General features: G+C 43.9%; 1 protein-coding gene and 2 pseudogenes across 1 annotated transcript; 1 reads left to right on the plus strand and 2 right to left on the minus strand.

The window, feature by feature from the left end:
* The first annotated feature begins 287 nt into the window (after nt 1-287).
* Nucleotides 288-2,599, plus strand: LOC136493651 (E3 ubiquitin-protein ligase SINAT3-like; annotated as a pseudogene).
* A 2,430-nt stretch (nt 2,600-5,029) lies between these two features.
* On the minus strand, nt 5,030-8,439 carry LOC136490942 (probable inositol transporter 2). Its single transcript, XM_066487143.1, has 6 exons — nt 7,903-8,439; nt 7,289-7,359; nt 6,816-7,151; nt 6,578-6,685; nt 5,770-6,375; nt 5,030-5,680 (listed from the first exon to the last, which is right to left on the minus strand). The coding sequence occupies exons 1-6, from the start codon at nt 8,033-8,035 to the stop codon at nt 5,183-5,185; spliced, it is 1,752 nt and encodes a 583-aa protein (XP_066343240.1). The 5' UTR covers nt 8,036-8,439; the 3' UTR covers nt 5,030-5,182.
* A 2,230-nt stretch (nt 8,440-10,669) lies between these two features.
* LOC136490944 (uncharacterized) lies at nt 10,670-16,900 on the minus strand (annotated as a pseudogene).
* Nucleotides 16,901-25,604: the final 8,704 nt, after the last annotated feature.

A 25,604-nucleotide genomic window follows, 5' to 3' on the forward strand; every position in this document is an offset into this window, starting at 1 on the left:
TCACCAAATCTCCTTACAACTAAAAAAACAAAGAGATATTTTTTTTGTGCGACATTTGTTTTGGTTCGTCCGTCTACCCACACCTGCGTTCCCGCACCCATCGCTCCCTCGGTCTGCCTTCCCCCGCCGACAGCGCCATTATAGCCAGGCACCCCCGCCTTCAGTCCTCTCTCCCGGGACAAAACGTCGGACCCCCGCGCCGCCCCAGCCTCCCTCCGCACCGCACCGTCCGTCCAGCATCCCCCTCTACCGGAGCCCAGGGAGCGGAGGCGGGCCGACGGGCGGCCATGGACGTCGACTGCATCTCGCTGCCCGACGCCACCGCTGCAGCTGCCCGGCCCTGGATCCGCGGTGCGCCCCCGCCTTCGGTCCTCTCTCCAGGGACAAAGCGCCGGACCCCCGAGCCGCCCCAGCCTCCCTTCGCACCGCACTGTCCGTCCAACGTCCCCCTATACTGGAGCCCAGGGAGCGGAGGCAGGCCAGCGGGTGGCCATGGACGTCGACTGCGTCTCGCTGCCTGCCACCGCCGCCTGGCCCTGGCCCAAGACCGCCACCAATGGCGGCGTCCACGAGCTGCTCGAGTGCCCCGTCTGCACCAACTCCATGTTCCCGGCGATCCACCAGGTCGCCCCCGCGCTCCCCTCTCCTTATTCTTCGTTTCCTTCATTAATTGATCCATTTGCCCTGGCTGCCTGCTCTGCTTGAATGGATCGATTGTCTTCTTTGATTTCGAATGGGGAATTCCCCTTCGCCTGTAGTAGTAGCATAATGCGTGGGGATTTGACTTTACGAGATGGTAATTTCGACGACCATCGTCCTCCATTCCTCCAGCACAAAATTTATTGAATTAACTTAACAATCATCTGTATTTGTGCTACCGTCATTTAGCATTTTTTTAGCACTCCCAACATGCTAGCTACGTCTCAGCCTAAATACACACGGACATGAACAAGAAAACTCAACTTTCTGATGACAATTCGTTGGGTTAACCATTTAGTTTGCACAAAAATAGAGTTCAAGAGAATTTATTTAGCAGGTCACGACTCACGGCTGCTAAATTGTCCTGGGATTTTTGCCCCCTGAGTCCTAACTCCTAACCTTCAGAAGTTTGGTGCCCTACAACCTTGTTTTGATTTGATTTGTGGTTGTAACTTGTCACCTCTGTGCAAGTTGCAACCTTTCGTTATCGTGTTCTATTTCTAGCTCCAATTTTCTTTGTTGAGCAGATTTGTCAATGAATTGATTGTCTGGGCGGAGGATGCATAATTGATGGTGGCCCAATCAACCTCCCTTCTATAGTTATGTGAATGCCACAGTAGTACAAGTAGAGCAATTCTAGCATCAGGGTTGGCAGTGCCACTAACTCATATTACACTTTGCACAGCATGGAGCGCACTGAAGCAAAGTTTTGTCATGCATATGAAATATTAGCGAAGTAAACAAAATATGCTAATAAGAATATGTTGGCTGTGAGTGGAGACATGATTGAAGAAGATAAGTTATACAATTTATGGTTGTATGCTTTCAAGGGAATTTTATTGTGAATATGTCACCTTCCTTGTTAATGTATACGGCACTTGGTTCTAATAGCCTGCAATTGACACTCTAAGAGACTATGTAAAGTGAAAAAAGAGAGAGATTATTTAATGTTTAAAGCTTTCTATTTTCAGATGTTGTTCTCATATACTTATTGCATTTGGCATTCGGATATTGATCTCACATACTTGATTGCATTTGCAGTGCCAAAACGGGCATACGTTGTGTTCCACATGCAAGGCTAGAGTGCACAACCGTTGCCCTACCTGTAGACAAGAGCTTGGAGATATCAGATGTTTAGCACCGGAGAAAGTAGCGGAGTCGCTTGAGCTTCCCTGCAAGTACTACTCTTTGGGGTGCCCAGAAATCTTCCATACTACAGCAAGATAAAACACGAATCGCAATGCAGCTTAAGACCATACAATTGCCCCTATGCTAGTTCTGAATGTGCCGTAGCTGGTGACATCCCTTATCTTGTTTCCCATTTGAGGGATGATCACAAAGTTGATATACATAGCGGCTACACATTCAACCACAGATATGTCAAATTGAACCCACGAGAAGTTGAAAACGCCACTTGGATGCTAATAGTAGGTACCTATAGTAGGCTTGTTCTCTCATGGTAAATAAAAATTCTCGTCGTAGGATTAGCACAGAATAAAATAATAAACTGTGAATTTGATTTGGTAAATATTCTGAGCAGGTGTTTCACTGCTTCGGGCAGTACTTGTGCCTACACTTTGAGGCGATCCAGCTTGGGATGGCACCTGTATACATGGCCTTCCTCCATTTCATGGGGGAGGAGAATGAGGTGAATAACTATAGCTACAGCCTCGAGGTCGGCGCCAACTGGAGGAAGATGGTCTGGGAGGGCACCCCTAGGAGCGTCCACGACAGCCACCGGAAGGTGCGGGACAGCCACGACGTCCTCATCATCTAGGGGAACATGGCACTGTTCTTCTCTGCTGGCGACTAGAAGGAGCTGAAGCTCATGATCACTGGCCGGATCTGGAAAGAGCAGCAGACCCCAGACGGCGCCTGTATTCCCAATCTGTGTAGCTAAGTGATTGCAATCTTCAAAGGAAATAGTGCTGGTTTTTTGTTGGATATGGTGCTCTGTATTTCTGATCGTGATCGGGGGGCAAATCTCTCTTGTTGTGTCTTGGCTAAAAAGGATATTAGGAGGATAGGAAAGCCATCAAGACTGCATTCTTCATAGGAAAGTGTCTGTAAGGTGACTCATTGTGAACCAAGTTCTACCACCAAAACTCCATAAGAGGGTTCAAACCAACTTCACCAACGTCTCATCCATGGAATGGTAAGCAATTAATTTTCATTTAATTATCGGTAATCATGTCATGTTTAATTTGGTTTGACAACATCTAATCTAGGTAAGTATATTTCCTCTGCAATGTTGTTCTAGGGACCTTTGTTCCTTACGCACATCTAATACAGAAAGCCAGGGCTCATGAAGTCATGAGCGCCACGCCTGCACCAAGCAGTGGCCTCCAAGCAGCCCTCATATACCACGTGAACGATAGGTTTTTTGTTTAACTAGCTTTTGTTTCTTGATATTGCAATCAATTAGGTAATTACTTTTCTCTTGATTACTAGCAAGACCATTATCAAGCCAAAACATAACTCACTCCTTGGAAAATGACTAGCAAGCACCCCTACGTGATTTTTTATTGCTAGAAGTTGGAAATTTGGCCAGATGCAGGAACCAAATGAGCATGGCCATCAGCAATCTTCTTCACTATACACTGTAATTAGTATTAGTTAGTTATGAGGTCAGTAAGTCATATTAGCTTATGGCCCTTCCATCTTTGTGAAAGTGCTCCGTTTAATCCGTCCCTGTTTTTAATCTTAGTTCTTTTCTGCAGGTAAGGAAGATTAAAGAGTAGAGCAGAGAGGGCTAGCTCTTAGATGTATCATGGAATCCTTGTGCATTGCAATGTACATCACTGAATTGAGTAACAAGATGCAGAGGTGAGAAACCCTCTCAGGAAATCCTATAATTCATCTTAGTCATATGAGCATCGCAATAAAGTGTGGATGACTCTGTTAAACTGTCTACATATCATATAACATATAACCAATTCAGATTCAATGAAAGACAATGAGTTCAATGTCTATTGTTTCACATATCTTCGTTTGCCTCTTTGTTACACTTTATAGTTTGTTATGTTGGGTATTCTGTCTAGGCCTGGTATTTTCTTCAAGAACACCGTATGATATTATATCTGCTGTTATTGTTGCTCAAGACAAGACACGCCCCACAGCTATTTGGTTTCAACTTTGAAGCGCAACAGCTGTTTGGTTTCAGTCACATTGGTGGCAGAGATGGCGACTGGGGAGGCGTGTCGAGAGTGCTGGTGCTGCCCCAACGATTGAAACATGATAGAAAACTGGTTTTTGAGGCCTCCTCTTAGGGAAAGGCTCCAATGATTAGATCATTCTCAAAAGGTCTAGCGAACAGTCAGCTTAGGTGTTGAATCACGGAGCACTTTGTTATGTTTCAGTATTTTATAATTGTAATCACGAAGCACCTTGCAATAAAAAATTAATTTAAAAAAGAAAATTTTGATTGTGTTAGTCTTGTTCAATCTTAAGAGTTCACTAAAAACATTGCATGGGAAACATATAGACATGAACCATCATCTTGATTGTGTTAGTTTTGTTGTTCCCGTTGCAACACGCGGGCATGAAACCAAAACCAATCGTACTCAATCACAGGCACCGTCATCGTGTGAAAAAATCCCTCTGGTCATCGGTCCGCCGAACCCTGCCATCCCTCCTCTCCACGATCGCTTGGATTTGAGTCTCGAATTGCTCGTAGTTTTCCTTCTGGTCTCGCGCCTTGCTGCGCTGTCCCTCCCTCTGATTTTTCTTTTCAAAAACAAATCTCTAAAAACCAAAAATAATCATATTACGTATTGATTGTGGCGATTATCTCCTTTTCTATCCTGCGTGATTCCTTCTTTTCCTGTAGCGAACTCTACAAAAGCGGGTAGATGAGGAAGCATTCAGAAACCCGCAAAGATAGTATGGAGATGCAATAGAACTTATTTATAGATTTATTGATGCACGAAAAAACAGATATAGGAGATTTCTTCATGCCGATATAAAACATTATCTTAGCCGCATAATGAAAAGGTCTATACAGTAGAGTTTGTGAGCATGTGACGCCGCGCTCTACGTGACTATGTTAATTTCATGAACTTTGTTTTTTGGATATTAAATATCATTTTAACGTCGGTATTTAATTTCATAGTATCGTTATCTTATCATGCGATCTGTGTGTTTTTAGTACAAAAGTTTAGTTGTCCCGTAGCAATGCACGTGCACGCTACCTAGTGGTAAAAAGTAAAAAGTAAAAAACAATTTTGAATGTTGTAGAACAAAGATTAAATGCTCTAGAACAAGATTAAATATAACAAGCCACTCCAGTGCTAAAATCAAGATTAAATGCTCTAGAACAAAGAAAATCAGCTATCAAATGTCAAATTTTCATAACTGAATGACAATGACTAATGCCTCCTTTTTACTTCTTCGAAATCTAGAGGGGGATCAGCAGACGACCTATTATAAACTACCACTACGAATTATTGCTACTCGAATCTAGATAACAGAGCCTATGCGAATTTCATGGCGTGGTGAGGCCAATCTCACTGTTTTTTGCCGGCTCGATGCCACCATGGTACCTCTTCCAGGGCTTGTAGTCGTTCCTTTCCAGCATGCGCTCCACTTCCTCGAACTGCAGGCCCTTAGTCTCCGGCACGGTGAGGAAGACGATGATGAGAGCCAGGAAGGAGACACAGCAGAAGAGGAAGAAGGTGGCCGATGTCCCGAGTGCCTTGGTCAGGGACAGGAACGTCTGCGTCACGATGAGATTGGAGACCCAGTTGGCAACGGCCGCGATGCCGCCGCAGATGCCCCTGAACCGCAGCGGGTAGATCTCCGAGTTGACGATCCACGGCACCGTGCCCATGCCGGGCGAGTAGGAGACGATGTACGCGCCCAGGCCGATCAGCGCCAGCCACCCGAAGTTGTTCGGGCACCCCTCTGTGTAGAATTCCCGGTGGTCCGCGCGGCACGCATGCCGAGACTCGTCGTTCAGCGCCAAGCACGCCCCCGGAAGAAGCTGCAACTCCGACGAGATCGTAAGCGATTCCGTTAAGATGAACGTGCAGCAGCAACCCTGCAGACGAGAACGAGAAATGGTGCACTTGCCTTGTCTCCCTGGTGAGCACAGAAGCCGCACGTGGACGCAGCCTTGAGGCAGTTCATGCAGCTCCAGCGGACGTTCGGGTTGAACTCGGGACACGTCTGGGTCTGGTTCGCCAGCAGTCGGGTCTCCACGTCGCTGACTGGTGGGGCGTGGTGCGCGGCGCCCAGGAACGTGCCGCCGAGCACGGCGAGCCACACGACGATGCCAACCAGGCTGATCAGCATCAGGCGCCTCCGGCCTGCCCTGTCCACGAAGAACATGCTGACGATCGAGCCGATGGCGTTCAGGCCAGAGGTGATGAGGGATAGTGCCATGGCTGTGTTGTTGGACGCATAGCCGGCCAGCTGCACGATCGTCGGGCTGTAGTACATGACGGTATTGATGCCCACGAACTGCTGCGCGACTTGGACAATGACGCCGGCCAATAGCCCACGGCGAACGACCTTGCTGCCCAGCGCCTTCCTCAGCTTGCCAATGAGGCCATGCTCGATGGAGCCCTCGAGGAGCACCTCTTCTTCCACAGACCGGCGCATTGCGTCAATCTCTTGCTCGACCTCATTCGCAGGGTAAATCTTCTGCAAGATTGCTGCAGCTTCCTCTTTCCTGCCCTGTTCGTTTCACAAAGAAAGTGCAAATTGTCAGTATGTTCCTTCCCTTTCGCAGCATAATCCTTTCCTCGTGTTGGCATGCAACAAAGATTCACTAGATTATTATGTAACTATCTGTAAGGTGCAGACAAAAGGGTGGTATTTGAATCCTAAGTAATTCTTGCATAAGAACTACTTTTTGTACAAAAATACTAATATCAACCTTCCTGTAGAGCCATCTTGGTGATTCTGGAAGCATCAGCATCAGTACGAACTGGACCAGGGCAGGAACCCCTGCAATGCCAAGCATCCACCGCCAGGTCCCCGGCACCTGACACAGGTATCGGAGGTAACGTCAATTATTTCTTGCAAAACAATGTTTTCCCACTTTTTTCAAAAAAAAAAAAGTTTCTCAAACTTGTAGAAGATGACAAGAGTTGGTCTAGTTGAGTGATGAGTACCCTAGTGAAGGCTAGATTAATGAGGTATGCCAAGAACTGGCCACCAGTGATGAGAAGCCCATTGGTGCTCACTAGAGCACCTCTGATCCTAGCAGGGGAGGCTTCAGAGATGTACAGAGGAGCTGTCATGGAAGCCATCCCAACACCAAGACCAACAAATACCCTACCAACAATGATAATATTAGGTGTTGGGGAAAAGGCCATGATTACGGCGCCTGCAAAGAACAAGGCATCGGCAATTATGATGGAAGGCCTCCTTCCAAACTTGTCATTCATCCAGCCACCAAATGCAGCTCCAACTATAGCTCCAGCAACAGCCATACTGACTATTGTCTCCTGTTATTTGGAATAAACCGTGAGTCCGTGACATCACATATCAGCGTAGCTAGAATGTTAATGTCTGAAGAAAAGGTCAGATGAACTGAAGTTAAACTTGAACCACAGTGCATGAAAAGGGAAACATTGACACATACCCTTAACACAGTGCTCTTTTTCACTGCAGCAAAATCATCTCTAATGTAGAGAAGGGCTCCAGATATGACACCTGGCAAATAAAATGTCAACAGGGTAATAAATCAAACACCTAAACTCCACTCCTGGAGTAGTATGTAAATGAGATGGACATGGAAGATGGGAAGTAAGGATGTCAAAACGTTTTATAAGAACAAGCACAGCATGCAAGGTGTACCACAGGATTAATATCATCATGAGTTCATGACAGTTGCAACTTGCAAATAAAGAATAAAATTTTCTGGACTTTTTTCTTCAAAATTTCAAGGTGTTGGATAAAAGTTAAAAGCAGTTCCTCTTGATTTCTTCACTAATGTCAAGAAAGAGATATCGAGCAATTGGTTATTCATAGTTGAAAACTTGAAACTAGAACATTTTGTCCTTCAATATATATGCATGTTGTTTGTCAGGTTTATTGTATTTCAATACAGTACTAAAATCTGAATTGTGAGAAAATAAATCACAGGAGTCGATTGAAACATCTATAAATCAGCTTTGGTTACCAGTTACCACCAAATAAATAAATGTCTTGAAAAAATGTCCAGCATCGATGTTATAACTTGTCATGTTCAGATACCTGTATCATATCCAAAAAGAAGACCACCGATGCCAGCAGACAGCACAAGCTGAAGGATGTAAGGCTGTGTCCAGGACAGCCGCAGGCACTCCTTGAATTCCGCCTTATCTGCTACGGTCACACCGCCCTCCATTGATATCCAACTTGGTGTGTAGGTGCTCGGGAACGCACTTCACTGTATCGGTGAAAAAGGAATTCACTAGAGTTGACACCAACAACGCAGGCTCTAGTAAATTGTGCTGGAAGTGCAGATTACGACAGTTCAGTAAATCAAACATCAGGATTCTTTTTTTATGGACATAATAACATGCGAAATTCTGAGCATCACGCTCAATCAGAATAGGGCGAAACAGAATGTGGAAACAGTGGCTGAAAATCTCTATCGAGATGAAAAAAGGGGAATCTTATAAAGATGCTTTTACATAAAAAGCCAAATGTATTTTGGCCCCGTTCGCTTCGCTGAAAATATAAGTCGAAATACTGTTCCGGCTGATTTGTTGTGAGAGAAAAACATTGTTTCAGCTGAAAAAACAAGCTGAAAATAACAGATTGCAAGAGAAGCGAACAGGGTCAGCATGTTACATGTAGCCAATAGCCATAATCCTATCTTTTGGATGGCAAAAGCAGCATCCTGCATTGCAGAGAACTAGCATCTTGTAGCCATAAACCATAATCCCTGAAATAGTTCAGACTTCAGAGTCGCGTGAACTTACCCAACCGTGGCGAAAGGTATAAACGAAATCTCAGGCAATAAGATTCAGACAGACGTGTAAGAAAATAAGACAAAAATCAGACGAAAATCTCGTATAACGATACGATCTTCGTTCGCAAAACAACAGACCGATTCTTATGGAAAGTTAGGATCTGCGGAAGGAACCGACACACACTGACCCCAGAACAACCTCCCATACCCGTACTTCCCGTGAAACCCCTCCACGCTTTTGATGAGGAGAGAACGAGTAAAAGGAAACCCGCAGAATCCCCAACCTCTCCGCACGGAGGACCGCGGCAGAGGATGCGAACGAGAACGGAATGCGTGCAGCGGCGCAAGCCAGAGGCCTCACCGAGAGAGAGAGAGAGAGACGAAGGAAGAGGCCTCAACGAGAGAGAGAGAGACGAAGGAAGCGATCAAAACCCCTTCTCCGCCAGCGCCGCACAGAAGAGAGCCGAGACTCCCTCCCCCCGAGAGGCCGAGAGAACCAAGACAAGACGAGAACGATGAGGCAAGTGGAAGCGTGGCCGTGGACGTTCGATTTATTGCGGACGCCGCGCGGCGCGACGCCTCCTCGCACGCGCGGTGTTCAGTGCGGCCCGGGGGCGGGCGGGCTTGGCTTGGCCGTCTCGTGCTCTCCTCGGCGGATGATGCGACCCCGGCCGTCCGAGACGATGGACGCGTGCGATCCGCGGAGCGGGTCCCATATTCTGGCTTGTGCCGGGCGCCCGTTCAGCGCTTGGGTGTTCGCTGCTGCTGAACTGCGCCTGCGCGCGATCCTTTTGACCCGCCCGGATCTCTGGCCGTGCGGTGCGGCGGGTCGGGCAGGAACTGGGCTGCTGCTGCTGCCTGATGGGAAGAGCACACCCGCGTGGTCTTCGCACGCGCTGCCGCGGGTGTTGAGTGAGTGGTGCGGGGATCGCAGGTGTTGGAGCACGCAACAACTTCCCGGATCGGCTGCCCAAATTAGGATACGGGAGCCGACCAGCCCAAATTAGGATACGGGAGCCGACCTAAGGCCCTGGCCCTGTTTAGTTGAGCTGTGGCTGTGAGAAAAAGCTGTTGTAAGCTGTGAGCTATGGAAAAGCTGCTGTGGGCTGTGAGCTGTAGAAAAGCTGAAAGCTGTTTGGTTAAACAAGTATAAAATATACATTTTATCTTTATCTCTCTTGAAACAACTATGGAAGAGCTTTTTATTCCACCAATTTCGAAAAGCAGAAAGCCAAAAGCCAAAAGCCAAAAGCAGGGTCAAACCAGCTTTTAAAAATGAACTACGGAAAAACAACTGCTTCTGAAAAAACACCCTCCAAAAACAACCCATTTGGTTGGGCTTTTGGCTTTTAGGGCCAAAAGGCAAAGCCAAAAGCCCAGTGTGAGCAGCATCAGAAAATCGGAACCGCAAAAGTTGCGAGGCTAATCCACACATATCCAAAACTGAGCAGTAAATGTTTGGCATTTCGAAGTACATCCTACGGGAACTGTATCATCAATGGCGTGTGTTCGCTATACTTCTCAAGTATTTCAGCGCAATACATTGTTTGCTTTAGGAATGAAAAAAAAAACTATTTTCAAGCGCAATACATTGTTTGCTTTAGGAATGAAAAAAAAAACTATTTTCGAGAGCAATACATTGTTTGCGTTTGGAATGGAAAAAAACAGTTTTCATTAAAAATCTACGACAGGTTGCACCAGTCGGGAATCGAACCCGGGTATGTACCGTGGCAGGGTACTACTCTACCACTAGACCACTGCTGCTGGCATGCTTTCTATGTCTCTGTCTTCATTTTTAATTGTAATTTATGACTGCTGCGTGCGCAACCAATGCTTAACGTTCCCACTTCCCAACGGGCAAACGCAAACCTGATGAGTTTGTCTGCCATATATTAACACCCGACCAACCTGATGGGTAAACTAATTTGTCTGCCATATATTAAAGTATCACTCCACACAACGTAATTAGCTTTGGGACGAATCCATGATGCAGACACGTTCGTTACGTGGTGCAAGAACGTAAAATAATGCCTGCACATTTATAGAGGCCAGGTCCATGACATGGGGGCGAGCCTAACCTTCGCCTTTTTTTCATAGAAGAAATATATGCAACGACATATATGATTAATAAGATGCTGGTTAACCATTTCATGCCCATTGGTGGTTCATGACAACAAAAAACGCAAGAAAAGCGTGCATACAAAATGATGCCCGAAAGCACTGATCACAGCAATAAATTATTTTTATCTTGGACAAAACATTCTCTGCAGGGAAGCATCCAGTATGAGAAATTGCAGCCTCTCAGTCGCTACCGCTACCAATCAGAACTCCGACTGGAAACTTCAATTAATCCCAAACTTGCAGACTGGGCACAGCTTCTTTCTTCTAAGCCACTCGTCAATACACTGCAACGTGCAAACAGTTTGACATCAGAAACACGATAAAATTCAGCGAAAGTGATTGAAACATAACAATCAGGAGGGATACCTCTTTATGGAACTTGTGAAAGCATGGCATATGCCGGATAGTATCTCCCACAGAAGGATTTTCAAGGCAGACAGAACATGGATCTTCAATGCTATTGGACTGTCGGAAACAGGAAATCACGGGAAAGTAGTTAGGATTTTTCAGTCAAGGAGGAAAGGAAAAAAAACTTATACCAGTTTGGAAGGTACCTGAACTACTGACCGGCGGCTAATTATTGATCTGGCTTTCTGAAGCACCAGCGTGCTGGTGGTTTATTTTCATCCAGTGCAAGCAGTGCGTCATAGTCATTTCTGCAACAAGCCAACAAGTGCTCTTTTAGGACGTTCAAAATTTCATAGTCCTTTTTTAGAGGTGGGGGTGTCCAAGAGAATTGCTATAGTAGCATAAATGCAGATAAAATAAACCACCCAGTACAAGATTTTAAACAGATGAATAGGCGGAAGATAAAATCATTTTTTTAATATCTTTCCTTGAGAAAAAGATGATATATGCACACGAAGAATGACATATAGATGATAGATACATAAAACTTTCATTTCAAGCAATATAATGAATTGAACATGTAGACTGTGTTGAATTCTCAAGTCAATCAAGCAACTTGAAGGCGAGTGGAACTCTAACAGATGAATAGTAGAATGATCACTTACAAGTCAATGTTTGGTTGAATGTGCAAAGTACCAGGATATCTTGCTAAAGCAGCTCCCTGAAAGTAGCAAAATAGAAGCTGTTAATAATCTTCTATCTAAGGTAGCAAAAAAAATGCTAACTCAATGAAGACTATCATCACAACTGAGTACAGAGAGCAGCTGAGAACACCCCTGTGGTAAAGTTAGGAGTCCAAAGCATCTACCAGAAAACTACAAACAGAAGCCAAGGCATGATAGTGCTTGTCCATAGACAAACATATAACTGATCCAGTATTTAACCAATCAAATTCCAATGTATATTAATAATGTAGTAATACGGCCTTTCAAAAAATAATCTAGTAATACAACTGGAAGCCTAAAAAAGTTGTATAATGTTGCCATATGATTTGAATGCATTGAAGCTGAATAACATGTTGGTTGGTCTAAAGAAACCCAGAAAAAGTTCTTTTACTGATATTCAATTATTCATAGTAAAAACAAAAAAGGGCAAGGGAGAATTAATACCAATCCCAGTGTTGGAGCAGTATTCTGCAGACGGGAAATCATATCGTTTGCTGTCGCCAATCAAGCCCTAAGAGCATTTTGATAAGAACTCAAACGAGAAGCCCGGGCATCTCTCTATAATAAAAAAAGGATTAAACATGTCAATTTCAATAGAGACAGCACAGCAAAGGAATTTTTTCATAAAGAATACTTTCTTTCTGCAAGATTTGGTTAGCGTATTTCTTGTTTTTAATATTAAAAAATATTAACTTCTATTCAGATCTTGTATTGCAAGAAAAGCTATAAGAGCTACTGGTCAGTAGCTCACACATATGCAAAACATAAAATGAGTTCAGTGCTCTCACAGTATTGTTTTGGAACCTCCTTACAGGCCTAGATGTCTGATGTGTATCTTCTTCATGTTGAAGTGACATTGCTACGATTGCATTAATCTGTTTTATGGAAAACTGAGAATCTGACTGTTTTCTAATCATCAAGATGTTGAATGGAGTACTTAAGAGAGAGATGATGAGAAATTACCTCTTCTGTTGGGGCAAAACGAGGAGATTCATTGTAAAGCTGCTCCTGGAGTTGGCGAGCCAATAACTCATCCGACTCCAATTGTGCTTCTATGTTCGGATCAACAGAGGTTCCATTAGTGAATCCACTCGAACTAGGTCTAGCTTCAGGGGATATGTCATCTATGGTTATTACAGGAATATTATGCTGATGACTGGTATGATTTCTGCCAGCTGATATTTTTGACGATTGAAGAGAACCTCTAGGTTCGTCAACAGCACTAGAGCTTTCACCAGTATGAGAAGAAGTTGAGGTTTCTTTTGTCCATCCTTTACGAATCATTATTGTTTTATTCCCTAACCTATCAGGAACCATCAGGGTTGCTCCACTAACTGAGCTATGATTGCCTCCAGCAGATCCATGGTTTTGATTAGATCGCATGGAAGATCCAGATTCTCGTCTGGAACTAGTTGCGTTACCCATAGACGAAATGGGTAATTTACTTGTGTGGTTGTGTGTTGTTCTCCAACCTTGCTCCACGTTTATATCAGAACTGTTTTTGTTTACATAAGTTCCAGCAGTACTAAGATCAACCCTGCAACAACAGAGGTAGAAGTAAGACATAACACATGTTGCTTCTCCAACAGTATAGTGACCAGAAAAAACAAAGTATTCATTTCATATGAAATATAAGGTATCTAGCTAAACAAAGTCGAGTGGGCAAAAAAAATGCCTTCTAAAGCAATCAGTTGGGTTTCAACGTAATCCATGTCCATCAAGCTAACTGTACTGTAATTATATCAGTTCATTCAACTACCATTTCTTACATAAACCATATTGCCATGTTTTAATCTTTTAGAAGAGAAGACCATACTCAAATGAATTAGTATAGCATGAAATGAATTAGTTATTCCAGTCATAAAAGAGATGAAGTAAGACAGCTTTTATGAGAACAGATAGAACATACCCCCTCAAATTAGCTTCTCCAATTTGATCACTATCCAAGATATCACTGCTAATTCCTTTTCCTTTGTTGTTGCGGCCTGATAAATTAGCTTCAGAACAATTGCTGCTGTTTGCATGATATTTGGACAGTGGAACTGAAGTCCTGCCAGTTGTGTCTGTTCTCAGTTTTTTTGTGGCCCTTGTGTCCATATTGTGTCCAGGGATCAATTTATTGTTCACTTTAGATCTCTGCCTTGTCATTATTGGTGAATTATCAGTGAGGTCAATCACATTGCTTCTGTCAAATGCATCAAGCTGAGGATGTGGATGGTGCAAATGTTCACTTGAAGAGCACATTTCCCGTTTTTCATCAACTTTTACATTTCTCTTGGCTATGTTAGAGGGAGAAATACATCCATTGCGGACCAGCCTTTTTTGGCCAACATGCCTTCGAGGAACAACACACAGAGGGCTTGTAGGTCCTGCAATGACCTTGTTAGTGATCACTTCCCTTTTGATCTCCCCAGAACTTGATCCTGGACAAACATCAGCACCTGTTACACCTTTCAGCTTATCAGTAGTGCTAGTGCATGTTCTGTTTCCTGGTATTCCCACTGGGATAGTAGGAAGACCTGCTCCTATGCCTAGAAAGTTTGCATTCTGATGACCTGCATCTTGCTGAACAACCTCTCCATCTTTAGCTTGGAAGGTAGGTTTCCTTCCTCCAGTCACACAACAACTTATGTTGTTCGAAATGATTCTGCTCTGATCCAAGCCATGTTTTTCAGCCCTCTTTTCATTGTCAACAGATATCCCTGTCCTGACAGATTTCTTTAGGGCACGTTCGTTTTGCAGGGAATGGAGTGCCGGAACCGATCCGGGCCAGAACGTAGCTGTATTTTATACGGCCAACCATCACCGGGAAGCTTTCCGGCAGGAAATCAGACTAAACGAACGGGCCCTTAGGGAAATTTTTGCATTAGTCTTTTGACAGTTCCAGAATCTGTGCTGTTTCAGCTTGTTTGAAAATATGATCAGTATCTGAAGCTGCAGGTCCTGCAATGACCTTGTTAGTGATCACTTCCCCTTTGATCTCCCCAGAACTTGATCCTGGACAAACATCAGCACCTGTTACACCTTTCGGCATATCAGTAGTGCTAGTGCATGTTCTGTTTCCTGGTTTTCCCACAGGGATAGTAGGAAGACCTGATCCTATGCCTAGAAAGTTTGCATTCTGATGACTTGCATCTTGCTGAACAACCTCTCCATCTTTAGCTTGGAAGGTAGGTTTCCTTCCCCCAGTCACACTACGTTGTTTGAAATGCTTCTGCTCTGATCCAAGCCATGTTTTTCAGCCGTCTTTTCATTGTCAACAGATATCCCTGTCCTGACAGATTTCTTTAGGGAAATTTTTGCATTATAGTCTTTTGACAGTTCCAGAATCTGTGCTGCTTCAGCTTGTTTGAAAATATGATCAGTATCTGAAGCTGCACGCAATACACTACAAGCATTATTTTGACTTGAACCATGCAGGGAATTGTTCTTGAATCTAATTCTAAGTTTGCGCACTGGTGATGGATTAGCAGTTGCCATTGTATCATCCCTCCCAACAATAGAGCTGGAAACATGGTATTTTGACTGCTGTTGGTCAGGAGTGTCAGGAACCTCAAGAATCGCATCAAAATTCATGTCAGCCATATTCACTCTAGTTATTTAAGTTGCAGAAACTTGCCCCTTCACCTGTGCATGGAAACTTAAGATTCAACATTTTTTCCAATGGTCACTTTACAAAACAAGCATTAACACTATAATGAGAACATTACCTATATAAACAAGAAAGTAAAACCAATAAGCAATAAGAACATGCAAAAGCTTGATTGGGATTTGGGAAGCATGACCGTTACACATCAAAAGAACTTGAAAACTGGCATGGCTCTAACAATGGGGACACGGGACTTTGACGATGATAGCATGGTAGTGACACCGGGGATAGTGAGGCAGCTCATGGCAATATAGTCATGAATAGAATAGCAGGTGAAAGCAGAGAAAAAAAAGGAAGGTTGGGACTTGGAAGAATGTAGACTAGGGGATGGTGTGATTAGAAGTATGGGTGTAGGACAAGATCGCAACAGTTGGACTGGATACAGCTAGTCAGATACCAAAAACAACAGAAGCGGGACATTCAACTGAACTAGGTGAATGCTTTCTTTAAAAATAATGCTTTTCAGAAAAAGTTAATCCTAACCAGATAGGATTGAGGACTAATTCAAGACAAAAACAGTTAGCATTGAGCATATCAAGCATGTAGCAGCTTGCCTAATTTTGAAGTGCAATATACTATCTAGTTGTTACAAATGCCTTATGTACTTTACTTAAAACAATTCAAAACAACATAACCTATCTTTCAAATTTTCCCAAATCAGCCACTATGTTGTATCGGTAACATCAAGCAATGCAATTGATTTACTCAGAACACATTTCAAACACATCCCCGAATTACAGGTAAATACCTGCATGGTGCTATAACATCAAATTATTAATCTCATCAACTCTTAAGCTGAGGTTTACTCTCAGTGACAACTCCAGGGCTGGCCAGAAGGCCCTATTACCCCTACTGGTCCACAATAACTTGCCACTACCTGGCCACCAGCATACCTGCGGCGTACAAAAGTACGATTGTCATATGTAAAATTTGGCGGCTTTGCCTCACCAGCTTATCCCCTCTAGAGAGAGCTCAACGAGACGGTGCTACCAGGCCGGTGCAGACCGGCCTTCAGCGCACTAGGGTTGAGATTTGTCTACGCCACGAGTAGAAGGCGGCGCGACAGAGTGGAGAAGAACAACGGCGGCCCGATCGCCCCGTATCGGATGGAGATGGAAAGGAGCGCAAAAGCCGCGGAGGAGGGCCGCGGCGTGGAGGTAGAGGAAACGCTGTGACGGGGACGCGATTGGGAGAGGACGCGAAATGCGGCCACACAACCCAAAACTCATGGAAATCACAGTTGGGAACCCATCGGCGTGTCTAGAACCAGCGAAGAACCCTAGCACGCAATAATGTGACGACATCGACGGAGATTACCTTGATTTTTTTTCTCCCAATCTGATGGCGAAACGCTGCAAACGCACGATCCCCAAATCCTGCGAATCTGGAGCGATCCGGGGAGGGGCCCTGAATCAGGAAGACGGCGGCCGCAATAGCCGCCTGCTCCCCAACGCCCTTCCTCCTCCCCCACAACCCCCCCCCCCCCCCCCCCCCCCCCTCGAAACAGAGCCCAAATATTCATCGCCGCTCCTCTCTCTGCCTTTCTGCTGCCGCCTCGGCCCTCGGCAATCAGGTAATGGGGTGGGAAGGTCTGCAGCTGCACGTGACAGGGAGGACGTCTGGCGTACGTAGACACTCCCAACCAGGCCCTGTTGTCATCGCTTTTGGCCCGTGGGCCTGTGGAACAGCAGCTTCTCGGAGGCGACTCTAGTGCATTTGGGAATTTTCCTTTCAAGTTTTTTTTTTCCACCAGACCTCGCAACTGGGAATTTTCCCTGCAACTGCCAGTTCTTTTTACCGAGACCTAATAAACGCACGTATAGACAAACACAAACTCACCAAGTTACCAAACGCACCGTACTCCTACGAGCATCTCCGATAAAATAACCCTACCCATATGGACACTTGCAAAGAACTGAGTTAACGAATGAAGTCACCGTATACACACCCTACCCTTGAGTATCTTCGAAATTAGACCGACCTTGCTATATAAAAAAAATAGGGTCGTTAAATCCTAAAATAAAATCCAAAAAATATATGAGCACTCATGTCCAATCGAGGACTTGAATCCGAGTGGACGGATTCCACCACAATAAAACACATCCAGCTGAGCTATACTGAGTTCGCTTCCCTGCAAATTCATTTGTAACAGTACCTCTTGGAGAAAAAAAAAGTTTTTTTTGGAATAATAACACATCAGCACGGACTTGTTAACTTTCTAAGAAAATCCAATGAAACGGCCTGTCGCGATGACATTTGGAGAATTTAGAATATGAGTTCAACCCCCATGAAAAAAATCTGAACTGACTCCTTTGTTTCTCTTCTGTTGTCTATCAGAATCCATCCAACTGGTGGCCATGCAGGTTTTTTTATATTCCAAAGGATTCAAGTTGCACACTTGAATTCTATAATCAAGAATGTTCCAAAGTGACTTTTAACATTGTCACGAGGTTTCTACAACTCTAAGAATTTGTTTGGATCCATTAGCATTAGCCGGGAACGTTTGAATCCACCTACTAATAGATGATCGGATAGTGAGTTAAAAGTGTGTATATATAAACTATTAGCGCCTACTATCAACTCCAAACTAGATAATAGAACTAATAGTTCCAGGACCGGTGCTTAGCCCTGAGGGGAAGGCAAGAGGGGCGGTTGTCCCAGGGCCCCAAATCCCAAGGGGCCCCACCACATATATGTGTTCCATAGGTGTATGGCTTGGTCAACGCCCAACAACAAACCGAGAAGGCCTGAAACAGTTGGCGTCCACGACCTACTTGCTTGACGTGATCCACTCGACGATTCCTCGTTTTCTTGAGGCCCACTCTCCCCGAGCAATGGAAGCCAGACAAAACTATAGCGACTCCTCTAACTAATCGACATAATACATATACTTTTTGTCATTATGGGTGTGTTTGGTTAGGTGGCCAACCCCTGGCCTGGTTTCCTAGAGCCAAGATGGGCTTGTTTGGTTGGCTATGGGTGGGTTGTGGCCTGGCTTTGGGAGACCATCCGTACACCCCTGGCCTGGCTATGAAAGAATGTAGGTGGAGGTCGTTTTTCTAGGGCCCAGGCTTCACCTCACCTCCCGTGATCGTACGATGTCGTGCTTCACCTCCCGCGATCGTACGACGCCACACCTCCTTCACATCCTCTGTGGCGTACATCGCCGCAAATCCTCCTCGTCCGTGCGTCGGCCATCTCCTTCCTGTACGGTGGCCATCTCCTCCCTGTGCATTGGCCATCTCCTCCTTGTATGGCGGCGAGCCGCTGGCACCGGCGTGGGCACCGTCTCGCACCCCCATCTGCTCCCGCCTCCCGCTGCGCAGAGGTGCTTCTCCTGTCTTCTCCTGTATGCAGAGGTGATGCGTCGCCGACCATGGCGAGGGGCGGAGGAGAATCACTTTCTCCTGTACGTAGAGGTGTTGCATCGTCGGCCCTAGTGCTGCTGCCATGCGTGCCCTGGTGTAGGAGATGGGTGTCAATGGCGTCCGCCAGGTGCTCGACCAGGTGCTCGTCGATGTGCTTGCCAAGGTGCTCGCCAGCAAGGTCTCGCTAGTGCCTCCTCCTAAGCACCCACCACTTGTCCGATGAAATCCCTCAAAGGGGGTAAACTAACCAAGTGGAAGAAGGGTGACTTTATGTAAGTGCATCTAGCCCTTTAGTGGGTTTTAGCGAATTGAATAACAACACCATTAAAAGGTCTAACAAGTTTGCTAAATGTTGAACAGGAAATTGAGTTTATTGCGTACACTTGTAGATTGTGGAATGAGAAGTGTATATAGGTTCAACAAGAAGACAAACTTGATGATATTCCACATGATGTTCAAATCAAGGCCAAAATTGTGTATTGTTGTGTTGGAAGATCACGGAAACAATATAGTTCAAGAGAAAGACAACAATGCAAATGAAGTTGATGAAATGGCTTCTATGTTAAGGAATATCATAGTATCATGAGAAAGCAAGCATATTTAACAAATGTTAAAAGAGACATGAGTTAATTATTTTAGATTGGTCTCAATAATGGCTTGCTTTGCATGAACAAGAAGAGTTTGATAGTGGATTAGCTTTGATCAAGGATTGAAGAATAAGTCAAGAATGCATAAGTGAAGAAATACCAAGCAAATGTTTAAATGACAAAGGACACAACTCGTATTGGATATAAGTCGGTCTCTATGTTGGTTTGCTTATATGGATAAAGATTTGGAAAATCACTTTGCATTGCTTTGATCAAGCTAGAAGTATGAAGATAGATATTGAAGTGAGTGTTAGGAGTGTTAAGCCAAGATGAAAAGGATGTAAGGAATCATGAATTGGATTGACCATATTGATGTTGATTCATATATGTCTTTATATGAATCAAACTAAAGCTTGATTGATCTCAATATTTATATATAGAAGATATTCAAGCAAGGATCATACTATTGAAGAAATGGTTTTTTAATGGATGCTTAATATGATGTGACTTGAGTATGGCTTGATAAGGTGAAGATAGCAAAGAAAGGGCTTCGAGGGACTAAGCAAAGGTGAAGGGCAAGCGATGGCTTGAGGACCGAGGTACCATGGCTAAGGTGAAGAAGAGAGTACTTGTATTGAGTCGAGGAACTAATCAAGCTATGAGGAGTTATATTGTATTGAGGATCAAATCATTAGTGAAAGTGACTTGAATCCATTGAGGTGAACTCATATGTATGGAAATAGTTCAAGTCACATGCTCAAGGTGTGTTTGCTCGAATAGATGAGATAAAGATGATTACAACCCCTTATGAAGTGATACTAAGAAGAAATGACATATGAAGACATTGAAGACTCAAGTAGTTAAAATGGTTATATTCTCTTGATCTTGAGTATAGGTATATCGTACTATCAAGGGGGGTGCAATACGAATCATAGACAAGTCTCAAGTGCTCAAACTAACCAAACCCAAGTGCTAACATGAGAGAAACACATTAGCACAACACTTGCACTTATTAATCTTGGGGCTTGTTCTCTACTGGGTTGGATAGCCCTCGAAACAAGATTTCTAGAAAGACCAAGATCATTGAAAACAGAGTTTGGAGTAAAAAGTTATGGCGTTTTCTGTGAGGTGACATGTGTTGTTTCTGGGAGCTGCGGCAGTGCCGCACCTGTACAGGTCATAACAACTAATTTCTAAACTACAACGACTAGCTTGTGTGGGGTGGATATAAATACCCATCCCACGCCTCCTAGTGTTGCCGCTAATGCTCCAACCATTCCAAACCCTTCCCAAGCCATTTGTGAGCTCTCTCTAACCCCTCTATTTGTGAGAGTGAGTGATTAGTGATTGATTAAGTGTTAGAGAGCAATTAAGAACAAACCAATCCTTGAGCACTTGTCGGGCTTCGTCAATCTTCGTTGCACATTTGTTACTTTTGGAGGTGAAGCATCCTAGACGACTAGGTGTCGCTCGGCGAGCTCCTATACTTGTGGTGAGCCGCGGGATAGTTTGTTAATCACCCCATTGATCTAATGGAAACCCCTCATCTCAAGAGTTCACTCTCTTGACTTGAGAATGAGGATACGGGTTGCAAATCCTAAGCCTTAGTGGCTTCCTCAATAATATGGATATAGGCAAGCCTTGGTGGCGAGTTGAACCATGGGATAAATATTGTGTCTTGTCTCCTTTATGTTTTGAATTGCATTATCCGTGTTTCACTCGATCTACTTGGTTGTGCATGTTTATGAGTACAGGTACCTAATGGGCTTGCCACTAGACATCTCCATGCACATCTCCAAGTTTGGGTTCTAGGCGTAGCTATTGTTGAAGCTCTCTGCACAGGCGTGACAGTACCGCATTCTCAGCGAGGCAGTGCTGCAGTATGACAGTGCCGCGAGACAAAGCAGCAGTGCCGCACACTCTACTAATCCACTGCAAGTTTTATTTGTTGTTAATTTTTAGAAGCCTCTATTCACCCCCCCTCTAGGCGACTCAAGGTCCTTTCACTTTATACAAAGCAAACCAGGCCACCAAACACATCAATTACTAGCCAGTGAAAGCCCTAATTTGGTTTTGGATAATTGATAAAACTTAGGGACTAATCCTTATACTAAGTGTGTAGACATGAAAGGATGGTCCCATGCCAAGTGGTGGAGCAAGAGGATGATCATGGTGGATGATGATGACTAAAAGATGATCAAGTGCTTTACATTTGGAAAAGAAGAAAGAGAAAAACAAAAACCATCTTGGGAGCGCGCAACAGAGCGAAGTAAGGATCAGACACCGAGGTGCATTAGGTCGACGTTGATCGGATGCGTTAGGTTAGTCAATTTGTGCTCTAGAACCTCTTTGTTCCTGATCAGACTCCACATGGCTGGTGTTCGCGCGAATTCGTTCAGCGCGTCCGGTCATGACTTAACCCTCAAGTGTGTTGTCTAGTAGCCATTGGAGATGAGCAGGACACATGGTGATGGATTAGCGACCGGACACTGGTGCGAGCACATCCAATCAACCTGACCAGTGCGTCCTGTCAGCATGCAGAAAGCTCCCCTTTGTCCCTAATGGCTCTATTCGTTTGGGGAGCTCTATAAAAGGGGTTTGGCCTGCTTGGGGCTCACTCTCTTGGCACTTTGACATACTTGACATCCTTGTGAGCCTAGACAAACACATCCCACTCATCTCCATCATTGATTCATCATCATAGTGAGATTGGGAGTGATTCCAAGTGCATTTGCTTGAGTGATTGCATCTAGTGGCACTTAGGGATCGTTGTGGCTGTGGATTTCTTATTTTTCTTGGTGGTTGCCGCCACCTAGATGGCTTGAAGCAGCAGAGGAGCTTTGGCATGTGTTGTTGATTATTCATGGTTAGCTCCGGTGATTGTGAGGGGTCTTGCACCTTCCCCGGCGAAGAGCCACAAGGTAGCTCTAGTAAATTGCTTGTGTTATTGAGTTACCTCACTTGTGGGTAGATTCTTACGGTGTCCAATTGTTGGACAAGGTTCATGCAACACCTCTTAGCTACCAAACCACCAAGTGTTGGTTGACGCAATGGGGACTAGCGTGCCAGCAAGCACATGAACCTCGGAAGAAAAATCTTGTCTCTTGTGTGATTGGATTTCTCCCGGTGATTGGTTGTCATCATATTGTGATTGGTTCATTCCTCAACATGGTGGTGTGACCACCCTACTCACTCCATTACTTTCTTGCAAACTAGTTGTAGCAAGCTCTTTAGTGTAGCTAGTTTTGAGAGCTTGCTTTGTAGCTTAGTTTCATCTAGTGGATCTCTTTAGTGTAGCCTTGTTCAGAGCTCTTAGTGAGTAGTGACTTAGATTTTGTGTGTACCTAGTGATTATAGCAACTAGAATTGTTGGAATAGGTGGCTTGCAACCCTTGTAGAGGTAGAGCAAAATTGCATTACACCGTTTGTCATACTAATCAATTGCTCTAGTGATCTTGTAGATTTTTAAATAGGCTATTCACCCCCTCTAGCCATATTAGGACCTTTCAAGTGGTATTAGAGCCATGATCACCATTTGATTGAAGGCTTAACAACCTTGGTGTCAAAAGATGGCTCAAGTTGTGTTTAACCATGTGGGGGCAAACCATCGTTCTTTGATGGCACATGCTATGATTATTAAAAGAGAAATATGAAGATGTATCTTGGTTCAATCAATGACCAAGTGTGGAATGTGACCAAGAGTGACTATGTAATTCTTGATCCAAGCAATCTCACCAACAATGATAATGCCAACAAGCAATGTAATACAATGGCTCTCAACACCATCTACAATGCCATTGATTCTAAGGTGTTTGAGCAAATCAAGGATTGTAAGAAAGCTAGTGAGGTGTGAAAGAGATTAGAGGAGACCTATGAGGGCATACCAGCGATGAAGAGTGCCAAGTTGTATATTCTCAAGGATAGGTTGACAAACTTCGAGATGAAGGATGATGAGAGTATTCTGGAGATGTTCCATCGATTGCAAGTGATTGTCAATGATTTGAAGGCTTTGGGTGAGAAGATCAACGATGATGATGTCTCTCATCGGTTCTTGATGTGCTTACCTCCAAGATTTGAGATATTGAGAATGCTCATCATAAGAGGAGGATTGAAGGAGCTTACCCCTAACCAAGTACTAGGTGATGTCATCACACAAGAGACATACCGTATGAAAAGGGAGGGGGTTGACAAGGATGAGAAGAAGGAAGATGAAGACAAGAAGAAAAATATTGTAGCATTTAAGGCTAGCTCATAATCCAAGAATAAGGGCAAGTCAAAGAAAGAATCAAGTGATGATAAAGATGCTAGTGACATTGATGATGAAGCTATGGCTCTCCTTGTACGCAAGATGAGAAAATTCATGAAGAAGAAGGGCTATGGTGCAAGAAAGAGAAGAGATCACAACAAGGAGTATGTGAGAAGATACTACAAGTATAAGAGCTTGGATCATGTTGTAGCGGATTGTCCCTGCAATTGTGATAATGATGAGGATGAGAAGAAGAAGCATAAGAAGGAGAAGAAGGAAAAGAAGGAGAAGAAAGAGAAGAAAATGACCTTCCAAAAGAAGAAGAGTGGAGGCTATATGGTGACATGGGATAGTGATGGCTCTTCGGATAGTGATGATTCTAGTGATGATGACAATAAATCTATCAAGAAGGCACTAGCAAGCATCGCCATCAACAACAAGCCTTCCATCTTTGACACTCCATCGACATGCCTCATGGCAAAGCCTACCAAGGTAAAATATAATGAGTGATGATGATTGTGAAAGTGATGATTGTAGGAGTAATGATGATGAGGAGTACACCAAGGAGGAGCTCTTGGATATATGTGAGAAAGTGTACACTTGCTTTGAGATGAAGAGAAATGAGTGCAAAGAATTACGTAAGAAGATTAAATCTCTTGAGCAATCCTTTGATGAGCTCAATACTTCTCATGAGAGTCTAAAGGAAGACCATGAGAAGCTTGTCAAAACTTAGTCTAAGCTTGAAAAGGTTCACTCCTCTCTCCTCGAGTAAGTCAAGAAGGAGCAAGTGATTGTGTCATGTGATGTGGGACTAACATATGATATTCTTGATGAATCATTTTATAAGCCCATTATTGTTGTTCCCACTAACCCTTCTTGTAACACTACTACTTTCACTTCACCTTTGAGTAATGGTTTCACTTGTGATGCCTCACTAATGGTGGAAAATGAGACCCTCAAGGAGGTAAATAAGCTCACTCATGCCTTAGGCAATGCCTATAGAATTAGGCTATACCCTAAAGAAAGGCAAGGCGGCCTTTGTCACTCCCAAAGCTAGCTTTGCGAAGGGCAATGGCTGGTTTTGCAATAGATGCAAGTAAGTTGGGCATATAGAACAATATTGCAAGATTAACAAGAACAAGCAACCTAATGTATCCTCAATTAGATTTGATTCTTGTTACATGCTTATTAAGGGTGCCAATGGTGTAAAGACTAAGTTCATTGGTACACCAATTGTGGGCTCAAAGAAGAAAGCTATTTGGGTACCAAAGGTCTTAGTAACTAACCTTTAAGGACCCAAGCAAGTTTAGGTACCTAAAAAGAATTGATCTTCTTTTGTAGGTCAATTATAAAGCCAGAGGAAGGCATTGGGTGCTTGATAGTGGGTGCACACAACACATGACCGGTGATTTAAGAATATTTCAATTCAATCAATGCAAATGAGAGCAATAGAATTGATAGTATTATATTTAGTGATAATGGCAAGGGCAAGGCCAAAAGTCTTGGTAAGATTGCAATATCCAATGACTTGAGCATTTCCAATGTGCTACTAGTAGAGAGCTTGAACTTCAACCTATTGTCAATAGCTTAATTGTATGATCTTGGTTTCAAGTGCATATTTGATACGGATGATGTAGAGATCATAAGTGTAGATGGCTCTAACTTGATATTCAAAGGATTTAGATATGAGAATCTATACTTAGTTAATTTCAATGCTAGAGAAGCTCAATTGTCAACATATTTGCTCACTAAGTCTAGTATAGGTTGGTTATGGCATAGAAGGCTTGGTCATATTGGAATGAAATAATTGAACAAGTTGATTAAACATGATCTAGTTAGAGGCTTGAAAGATGTCACATTTGGGAAGGATAAGTTATGTAGTGCATGTTAAGCCAGAAAGCAAGTTGGCAACACTCATCCTAAGAAGAGCATCATGAGTACATCCAAGGTATTTG

Source organism: Miscanthus floridulus, chromosome 11 (assembly GCF_019320115.1).
Source record: "Miscanthus floridulus cultivar M001 chromosome 11, ASM1932011v1, whole genome shotgun sequence".
NCBI classification, from domain to species: Eukaryota; Viridiplantae; Streptophyta; class Magnoliopsida; order Poales; family Poaceae; genus Miscanthus; species Miscanthus floridulus.

What these genes read in the sequence shown, in the direction of transcription:
- LOC136490942 (XM_066487143.1), bottom strand. Translation starts at nt 8,035, where the DNA reads ATGGAGGGCGGTGTGACCGTAGCAGATAAGGCGGAATTCAAGGAGTGC. An exon ending in TCTTTTTGGATATGATACAG is followed by an intron (nt 7,360 to 7,902) that starts GTATCTGAACAT and finishes TTTATTTGCCAG; the next exon opens with GTGTCATATCTGGAGCCCTT. An exon ending in AAAAGAGCACTGTGTTAAGG is followed by an intron (nt 7,152 to 7,288) that starts GTATGTGTCAAT and finishes TCCAAATAACAG; the next exon opens with GAGACAATAGTCAGTATGGC.